General features: G+C 30.2%; 2 protein-coding genes across 3 annotated transcripts; one reads left to right on the plus strand and one right to left on the minus strand.

The window, feature by feature from the left end:
* The first annotated feature begins 277 nt into the window (after positions 1-277).
* LOC114181541 (tubulin alpha-3 chain-like) lies at positions 278-4,380 on the plus strand. 2 transcript variants are annotated; one of them, XM_028068016.1, is made up of 5 exons: positions 278-486; positions 1,651-1,862; positions 1,953-2,152; positions 2,754-3,262; positions 3,865-4,380. In XM_028068016.1, exons 1-5 carry the CDS (start codon positions 374-376, stop codon positions 4,169-4,171), a joined length of 1,341 nt encoding a protein of 446 aa, XP_027923817.1. In that variant the 5' UTR covers positions 278-373; the 3' UTR covers positions 4,172-4,380. The 2 variants fall into 2 exon arrangements, with proteins under 2 accessions (XP_027923817.1, XP_027923819.1); XM_028068018.1 differs by lacking the exon at positions 278-486 and adding an exon at positions 1,421-1,550.
* Positions 4,381-5,015: 635 nt separating this feature from the next.
* LOC114182355 (ethylene-responsive transcription factor ERN1-like) lies at positions 5,016-6,296 on the minus strand. Its single transcript, XM_028069220.1, has one exon. It carries the CDS (start codon positions 6,151-6,153, stop codon positions 5,233-5,235), a length of 921 nt encoding a protein of 306 aa, XP_027925021.1. The 5' UTR covers positions 6,154-6,296; the 3' UTR covers positions 5,016-5,232.
* Positions 6,297-10,670: the final 4,374 nt, after the last annotated feature.

A 10,670-nucleotide genomic window follows, 5' to 3' on the forward strand; every position in this document is an offset into this window, starting at 1 on the left:
ATAAAATTGAATATTTAGAATAAAAATAAATTGAACTCATTCAATCAATTGGTGCCAAATGACTGGTTCCCAGTTAATATTAATCAAAACCGTTCTTTAATTTGAGGATTTAATCATCTGTAAAACTCAATGCTTATAGCATTTGATTGGAACTTCATGCCCTAATTACATCTACGTTGAGAGAGAGAGAGAGAGAGAGAGAGAGGAAGGGATAAAAATCAGAGTTTCTCCTTTTTCTTCTTTTTCTTTGATTTATGGACTATTTTCCCACCAGCAATTAACAGTTTAATTCCCTTGAAATTTGTGATTATTGTTTTTGATTAGTGTTTTCCATTGTTAAACACAATCATAGAAGAAAAGAAAGTATTGGAATATGAGAGAAATAATAAGCATTCATATTGGACAAGCTGGAATTCAGGTTGGTAATTCATGCTGGGAGCTATATTGCCTTGAACATGGCATTCAACCTGATGGAACAATGCCCAGGTCTTACATTATTTTCATTTTTTTTTTCAATTTTCAAATAACATATGTGCCAATTTCTTTAAAATCAATCTCAGAATGTGATTCAATTTTCTATTATTTCTATCAATTTTTCTAAAATTGGTTATTTCCTTCCACAATTTTCTTTTCCATGATCAATACACATTCATAACTATTATTGGGATATTGTTATTTTTTCCATTTCCTTGAAACAACTAGAAATCCTTTACCAATAAGCTTGTTTCTTAATACAGTTGTTTGTTTGATTTTTTTGTGTTATTTTCTGCTAAATATTAAAAGTATACTAATGTTGATATATTAATTTTTTTTATATATTTTAGAAAATCAAAATCAATGTCTATCAATTTATTTCGAAGGTATAGTAAAAATACAGTCAAAAATATCCAACAAAGAATTCAAATGATTTGTTTTCACATTTAAAACTTCGTATTGTCCGACATGTTAGTATGTCAGCTGCTCCATCTATTGTCGTTCTATGTTCCCACATTTTCCCATGTTCCTCCTATATTGCACAACAAATTTCTTTTGTAATTACTTCTAATTTATTTACTTATATGCATAATAATTAAATTTTCTTTGTTTATAATCTCCTTCATATATATTTTCATTATCTCCTCATTCATGTTTTTCATCTTAGAAGATGTCTTTTTCTAGCTCCTCATTTTACTTTTGAATTTTTTTTTCCTCCATCAAATGTTTTTCTCTTTTTTTTATGAAAGTCACGTTTAACATTATTATGCACTTCAACATTTCAGTTAAGCTGAATCATTTGCTTCACTTAAATGTTATCCATATTGCATTTGCTATTTTCTACAATTTTACAATCCGTTCATTCAATTTTTCGTTCTATACAATCTACTACAGTTCTCCATTTACATAACATTCATAATAATTTGAATTAATAAGAGTGGAGCATTCATCCAAGTCTAATTATACATGAACCAATGGCATTTTGGTGTCAATGAAATGGTTTCTAAAAACGTGAAGTTGATATGAACTTCACCTTCCAAACCCAGAAACCAAAATAAGAAAAAAAATTCCTCGATGTATTAATTCAAAGATTTCCATTTTCAGAAAACATTTTCCTTGCTTCAAATATTTTTTTCCTCTTTGTGGTAATACTAATTCATATACTTGTGTTTGCAGTGATGGGTCTACTGAAACACACGATGCTTTCAACACCTTCTTCAGTGAAATTGGAAGTGGGCAATATGTTCCTAGGGCACTGTTTGTTGACCTAGAACCTACGGTAATTGATGAAGTACGATGTGGTCCTTACAGACAACTCTTCCATCCTGAACAATTGATGTCTGGCAAGGAAGATGCTGCTAACAACTTTGCAAGGGGACATTACACAGGTCATCAGCATCATCAAAAAAAATAATTGGGTATGCTGTTCTATCTATTTGGAACTATATCACTAATTTGGTGTGGTGTCTGTGCTGCAGTTGGAAAAGAAATTGAAGAGTTGTGCCTTGAGCGTATCAGAAAATTAGCTGACAATTGCACTGGCTTGCAAGGATTCTTGGTTTTCAATGCTGTTGGTGGTGGCACTGGTTCTGGCTTGGGATCATTGCTTCTCGAACGTTTGTCTGTAGATTATGGAAAAAAGTCTAAACTTGGCTTCATCATTTACCCTTCTCCTCAGGTGTAGTGAAACTAACTATTTCTACTTCTGGATCATCAAACTTCTTTTTACTCTAAAACTTATCATGTGGCCTTCTGTTACAACCTTAAGAATTAATCATATTAATCCTCTTTGTTTATCTTATATGGTTGGAAATTCAAGTGTGTTAAGGAATTTTGTATCCTTGTATGAACGGGTTAACTTTTTCATAACAATGGTATCATAGTAACGTTTGTTAAGGAATTGTGTTTCCTTGTATAAATGAGTTAACCTTTTTGTCACAAAGTAAGATATATATAAAAAGGTTGAACACCTTATAAGGAAGAAAACTCATAAATTCATTCTCTCAAGATTTTGAGTTGGAAGTCTTATTAATCATTTATGTGAATCTCAATGATGTTTTATTTTTCTGGTAAATTTCCTCGAAAGACTCATAAGGGGATTAACAGAGATGATAGGAGGAGTTTGTCAGAAAGTGCTAAAGAGAAGTAAATGATGCAAATTCCAAATTTATCTCAATAACAAATGATTTTGTTCCATGCTCCAAGAGATTTTGCTTTGGACACTTCAAGTTATTGTCCTTATTGTAGTGGCATGGAGTTAACTAGTTATTAACATGCAGGTATCTACTGCAGTGGTTGAACCTTACAACACTGTTCTTTCCAACCACGCTCTTATTGAGCATAGTGATGTAGTTGTGCTCTTGGACAATGAAGCAATATATGACATATGTAGAAGATCACTAGAACTAGAAAGACCAACTTACACCAACTTGAACCGTTTGATATCTCAAATAATATCTTCCTTGACCACTTCCTTGAGATTTGATGGTGCAATCAATGTGGACATTTCAGAGTTCCAAACCAATCTTGTGCCTTATCCACGCATCCATTTCATGCTCTCATCTTATGCCCCAGTTATATCTTCTGCCAAGGCCTTCCATGAGCAGCTATCAGTGCCTGAGATCACCAGAGCTGTGTTTGAGCCAACAAGCATGATGGTCAAGTGTGATCCAAGACATGGAAAGTACATGGCATGTTGCCTCATGTATCGTGGGGATGTTGTGCCAAAAGATGTAAACCTTGCCGTCTCAAATATCAAGACAAAGAGACAAGTTCAATTTGTAGACTGGTAAGTACATTTCCTTAGAAGAACATCATCATACTATGATGCTTATTTATATATGTATTTGTCTGTTCTGTTCTTTCTGTTGTGCTCATCACTATCTGATTATGATCATTCATGTAGACTTTTCTGGCAAGTCTTTCTAGTTCCTTCCATACTTGAGTCTTTTGATTTTGTATAGATTAAGATGCAAAATGGTTATCAGTACGATCAAATTTTCTGATTTCATGTTTATTTATATTTTGATTAAACGATATTTCAGTTTGACATATGAACTGTTTGTTTACACCATATGACACATTCCAGCTCAAATGTCAGCCTAAACACCATTTGACAAGCCAAAAAAATTAATATCATTATATTAAAAGGACTATATCTCTTCATTCTTGAAACATTGTTTATTAAGTTAAAATATATTAACGTTTGTTGGGTTAAAAGTACTGCATCTATTATTTTTAAAGTTTGGAGACTAAAGTGTATCAAAGTTTGAAATAAGGACGAATTTCAATTTCGTGTTCAAGTTTAGGGACTAAAAACATATTTAACCCTTTATACTTGTATTTGTCTTTCACAAGATCTGAATGAATGGTTTTGATGACTAATTTCAGGTGTCCTACTGGTTTCAAATGTGGTATAAACTACCAGGCTCCAACAGTTGTACCAGATGGTGACCTTGCAGATGTGAAGAGAGCAGTTTGTATGATTAGCAACAACACAGCTGTGGCTGAGGTTTTCTCACGCATTGACCACAAATTTGATCTTATGTTTGCCAAAAGGGCCTTTGTGCATTGGTATGTGAGTGAAGGCATGGAAGAAGGAGAGTTCTCAGAAGCCAGGGAGGATCTTGCAGCCCTTGAAAAGGACTATGAGGAAGTTGGAGATGAAGGTGTTGATGATGAAGCTGAAGGTTACTGAAAAACTAATCCAATTACATCTTACTATGTTTTATGTCTTGTCATATGTAGTATTGTTGTCCTTCTTAATTGTTTTATGCTTCTTTTTGTTGTATGGTGTCTGCAGTTTTATGATTGTTTCAAATTACAGTGTTTCAGACTTGAGAAGAATTGTTTAATTCATGTACAATGTAGTGTAGTTATCATGGCATTTGAAATCTCATGCTTATTTCTGTGCAAAATCAATTGTTGGATGTTGCACTGGCTAATGCTTTGTGTACTTAATAATATTTTATCATCAACTACAAAACTTTAAACTTCACTCTGAAAAGTGAACATAATTTCTAGAACAAGTCTTTTAAAAGTATATAATATCTTCCAAAACGATTTTGTGAAACAAATTTTGGATAGTGGAGAATGGAGGTACAACAGTGATAGCGCAATGACAACAACAGAGTAGCGGTGTGGTGCACTGTGAGAGAGGGCTTTATAGTATTTTTCTTAATATAGGGTGCTTTTAGTAATGATTGGAGTGCGGGAAGAAAAAAATATTAAGCTTTAGTGCATATATGGAAATTGAAGATGCGAATTGACCCAACAAATCCTGGTATGATGGGAGTTTCTTTTTGCACTTCCATAACTTTCTTCCCACACTTCAAAAAAATAAATCTCAGTTTTTCCTTTCTACGTTATATAATCTGAGCATTTTTGAACTGTGCAATCTGAAAGTAAAAACCAGATTATACAATTTGAAAGTTATTTTTCTCTGAAAAAAAAGTTTTCGAATTTCACAATCCAATTAAAGTGAGTTGTGTGATAGCTTTGCCAAATACATATCCATCAAAGCCTAAATTTCTTACACAAAATGACTGAAAAAGATTCCTCATATTTGGAAAGCATTTAAACAACATTTAGTGTATTTAGTTTGAAGTTTAAAGTAGTTTCAACTTGATAACTTCATGTCAATAAAGACTCAAGTTCCTATGAAATTTTCAATCTTCAGAACCTATTTCTTTCCTGTTTAAAAGAAGAAAACAAAATCTGCATACATATATTGGAAGAAAAGTTTGCAGGATCATACTTTTAACATAAAAACGAGCACAAGGGAGGAAGATTCCAGATAGCTTCACAGCTATTAGAGTCCTGAACTGTGTTCATGTACTCTTGCACACCATTCATTGCATAAAGTGAAGCTGAAATTTGCCTTTCAACCTTCATCCTTTCAAACTCTGGAAGCTCCAAGCCACCTATATCAGGCAGGTTTACTTGGCCAAAGGGAAAATGATCACAAAAAAGTTCACAACCCCATGAAGGATTTTCCTGAGAATCTGACTCAGACCCCATGAAATTGCTCAAATCAGGTCTATAATCATCATCAAACACTTGTGTGTTCTGGGTTGTTGTAGAAAGTGAGTTCTCACTTGTCTCACTATTGCTTATGTTAGTACTACTACCACTACTTGTTGTGCTGCTAACCCTTTTTTTCTCCTGATCTCTCACACATGTCTTCTTTACAAAACAATCTTGTTGGAGAACACTGAATATAGACACTTGTTCCAGCAAAGATTGGAACTTTGGTTCCTCATCTTGTAGGGTAGAAACCCCTTCTTCTGATAGACTCAACTCATGTTGTTGGTCGGTGTTGACCCTTGTTCCATGCTGTTCTTGTTCTTTGATTCCTTTTCTGTTGTTGAGAAGGTTCTGAATCCGTGAAGCAAGAGGGGAATCAGAGGACACACGTGTGATGAAGTTGGTGCGAGTGTTGGATCCACGAAGGAGACATGCAGCTTCATCGTAAGCCCTAGCTGCTTCTTCTGCAGTGTCGTACGTGCCAAGCCACATTCTTATCTTCTGTGTTGTTTCTTTGATCTCTGCAACCCATTTTCCTGATGCTCTTTGCCTCACTCCAACGTACTTGTTCTTGCTTTTGTTGTTTCTGCCTTTGAGTTTCACCCCTTTTGGTCTCAAGTGTTGATGCTTTGGATGTTGGAACTGAATTTCCATTGGAAAGTATGATTCCTTAGCCCTCACAAAAACACAGGTTCGGGTTTTCTTTGGTCTGGTTCCTCAATTTTTCATGTTGTTGTTGTTTGCAAGTTTCGGAGATTACAATATATGGTTGAAGAAAGTTGCAAAAGCGTTTTCGCAAGTTGACTTAGTATATTAATTACATGATGAACATGTCTTGTATTTTCTTTTATTGTTGGTAGTTAGTTTCAAAAATGTTTAGAATAATGTATGATGAATAAATTAATTTATCATTATTTTTCGGAATGACCGCTATTCCTGTCGCGTTTGTTGTCAATTTGCATCCTCACAAATAAATTAATTTAAGGAAAATGTTTTTCTGAAGTCATTCTATTTTTACTAGTTGATAACTCACTTTAAGAAATATTTTCATCATTAAAAAAAAGTTAATTTTTGTATTTATAAAAAAGAGATCGAAGAGTAAAATAGTAAATGTTGTATAAATTTATGTTAAGATAAAAAAAGTTGAATAAAAAAAATTATTTTAAGATTTTGGTTTAGAGATAATATTAAATTTTTATATAGTTTGAATTCATGTTTTATAAGTATTATCTCTATGAATTTCGGATTTGTAAAAGTTTCACACCATAAATAACATAGTCGAATAAATTTCCAAATTTAAAAAATACTATAAAATGGCTAGTGATGGTGATTGAGTATTTAGCATATTTTGCAAGAATTGGTGCAAGAGTTAACAAATTCGGTTCACTTAAAAGCAATTTTTCAAGTTGTATATGATTTATGGATGAAAAATAATGTGATAAGAACCTGGCTAGTTCCACCACAAACAAATTATAGACAAAGTTGATTTGGATCAATAATATGATTAAAAAAGGTAAACTATTTGCACACCCTACTATTTCAATCTTTGCATCTTATTTTAATGTGTCTCACTTTGTCTTTGTATATAAAAGTCATTTTCATGTTAGATGGTGAATAAAAATATGGCATTTTGTGAATGCCCAATTTGACAATGATCATAGCTCACCATTAGGAATATGGAAGCATGTCCAAACAAAGCATGAGAGAAAAGCAAGTGATGAAAATATATTAAAAAAAAAAGTTTTTGTCCCCTCTTGCCATGGCTTTGGCTAGGTCAAGGAGTTGAAAGATGGTGATGATGGCCTTAATGGCTTCCACATGGAGCCTCCTAAAGGATTCTTGAAATGCATCCATATACTACCATTCCAAAAGGTCATGTTTGGCAAGTGGACCAAGTCATTATTAGGTCATCTTACCAACATCACAATCCAAATAAATATATATAATTTTGGTTAATTTTTTGTTAATTTGTTTCATCTTATTTTTTTAACATTAAAAAAAAATCAATTTGATGTCTTAGTTTTCAAAATCAATACTATATTTGTTTTGTTTTGCGTGAGCTTTGCAATTTCTAGTGTAGCATTTATGTGGTGATTTAAAAAAAAATAGAAAATTTTGAGAATGTTAAAGTTATTTTTTTCGTCAATTGTAATTTTATTATATTTTTTAAGTTTAAAATATGCTAAATTACTTGGATAGTCCTCACTTTGGTGGGGTGTGCCAACTTGATCACTGCTTTTAAAAAAATTTCAATTGTGTTCTAACTTTTGAGAAAATATCTCAATTAAGTCTCTTCTAGAAAAAATTATTAACTGCGTTAAGGGCATGTCACTTGATAATATGCAATTATTTTATTTTATTTTATTTTTTCAAAAAAAATTTTGTTGTTAGGGTGTCAAGTCCCTAGTGTGACACATGACATTGTTAGTGTCATGTGACAGGACGATACGTGTCAGCGTCATTGACAGTCGCACTAACACATGGTAGTAATGTGTCACATTAGAGACCTGACACATGACAACAAAATATTTTACAAAAAAAAAATTAAAAAAATCACATATTGACATGTGATATGCCGTTAACAATATTAATAATTTTTTTCTGAAAAAAAAAATATAATTGAAATACTTTTTCAAAAGTTTGAACACACTTAAAATTTTTATAAAAGCAAAAATTAAGTAGAGATATTCCTACCAAAGTGAAAGACTATCCTAGTAATTAACCCTTCAAAATATTAACGAAGTCTCATTTAAAAATTATTCTATTTAGCCCTCAATGATGGTATTATTGTTTGTTAGAGGAACAAGACAACAAAAGTTCTGAAAATTAAAAATCAAATTGAATCTTAAAATAAAATAGAAAAAAATCACAATTTTGTCCCAAAAGTTTTATAACTCTCTTTGAAATAGTTGTTTTTCCTCTTGTTATTCTGCTAAATTAATCATCTTATTGATTTCTCTTTTTTCTCTTCTTTTTGTATCTATATTTTATACATTTTTTCATATAATAAGATGTTTTCATTCAGAGTTCAATTGTTTTCAAGTAATATTACAAATAATTAATTGTTCTGTCTTCTATAAGAGAAAAATGTTTAGTTATTATTTTTTAACTTCCCCAACGATCACATATGAGAAAATAAGGGTTTTTCTTTTTCAGTGTTTATCTCATTTTCAATATATTAACAATTTTCTATTCTTCAAATTTCGATATATAACTATAACACAATTATATATACCAAAGAAAACTCAGGCATGGTTGCATTATGTGTTCACATTTACGTTATTTTAATAAAATAAAATCTAATGTTTGTTTTAATTTTAAATTTAGATTTATTAATATATATATATATATATATATATATATATATTAACTTTTATGTAACTTTAATAAATTATAATTTAATACAAACTTACTTAATTTAATATATTTAAGTATTTTCTATTGAGTTTAAATGTGATGATAATATATAAGATGATAATATGGTTAAACAACGAGTGACCAGGAACTACCCATCACTACAATGGATAAAAAATCTTCTTATAATTTTCTTTATTTAATAACATAATAAAATTTACTTCTCGTTTTACATTAATTGTAATATTAATTTTATATTAATCCAAAACATTACATTTTTTTAACATGTGAAAACAAGTAAACAAAAGATAAAACAAAATAACAATCAACTCATCCAAATAAAAAATAGTTAAATAACAAAAACTCAATTTAAATATAAAAACATTCAATTAAGAAAAAAAAACTTAAAATTGAATTAAATATCTCATATATATATATATAATGCCGTTAAGACTACGTTTATTGTAAGTTGTGTTGATGTGAGTGACAAAATGTCGTTGTTCCTCAATCTTATATTCATATTCATGTCCTTACCATTTTCAACCAATCCAATAATGTTTGTGTTACACAAGACATTGTCATTGTCTTCTTTGTTTATTTAATTGGATAAGAAAGACAATGAAGCCAACCTAAAACTTTTTCACTTTTAATTAATCAACACAGTTCTTGTTTTTCTTTTTTCCAGAAAAACTAAGTAATTGCCTGCACCTAAGTGCTTACACTGAATTCCATGTTAGACCCAAATGAAGAATATACAAAGAAAAGGACATAAACATTAATATATTCAACAACATGCCCATCTAACACTGCAACAATGTTTTCTTAATCTATTCAAAACCATAAAGGTTGTTATCATAAAGTGTAGGTTACACACAAGTTAATGAATTTTAGAACAAATATTTTAAATCTTATCACACAGTAGAGGTGGTGTATATAATATTTTCTCACACAATATAAAAATAATGTTATAGAATATGTAAAGATGAAGAAAAGTTCGTTAAAATGTTTTCCAATTACTATTTGTAAGATTTTTTTTATTAAATCTTCAAGCATTTAAAATTCTTCATAAAAGTTCATTACCCATCCAAACAAACAAACATAATATAGATGTGAATGCAAACGTGAGCAAATGCATTTAATTAATATTCCTAAAATTAAGGTTATGATAGATTCTATTGTATTGAGATCTAAATTTTCAATACATGTTTTTGCTTCAATTATGTTGAATCAGGGTGAAGTATAAATAATGAAAACAAAGGAACCCTAACCCTAATTCCTAACTTCATTCCACCTATTCAAAACCCTTTCCAATAAAGTTATAAACACGGTTGAAGCTACTTTTTCTGTTTTTATTTATTTTTTTCTAAGCCCCTATGATTGTGACATTATATTTGTTTTTCCTATATAACAACTATGCGTAGAATAACGAAGATGGATACTGCTATTGATAATGTAAACATTTATTTTAGTGGTAACCAACAAATACAAATTATTACTACAATCAAAACATATGTAATTTTATCATGTGAGTATAAATGATTTTTTCTTTTACTTTTAACTATATTTTAAAGTTATAATAAAATATGCTTTTGATTTGACATTTGAAACAAAAACATATATATAACAGTATAAATAAATTAAATATTAACATAAAACGTGTTATTATATATAAAAAAATTTAAAATAATTTGATTTAAAAAATTACTTTTATTTTATCATTAAAATTTAGAAATTAAAATGTATTTAATTTCACGTCAAAATTTAAAGATTAAAATAATATTATTTCCGAAAAAATTATATTCTGAGTTACACATTTT

The sequence above is a fragment of the Vigna unguiculata genome, chromosome 4, assembly GCF_004118075.2.
Source record: "Vigna unguiculata cultivar IT97K-499-35 chromosome 4, ASM411807v1, whole genome shotgun sequence".
Lineage (NCBI taxonomy): Eukaryota > Viridiplantae > Streptophyta > Magnoliopsida > Fabales > Fabaceae > Vigna > Vigna unguiculata.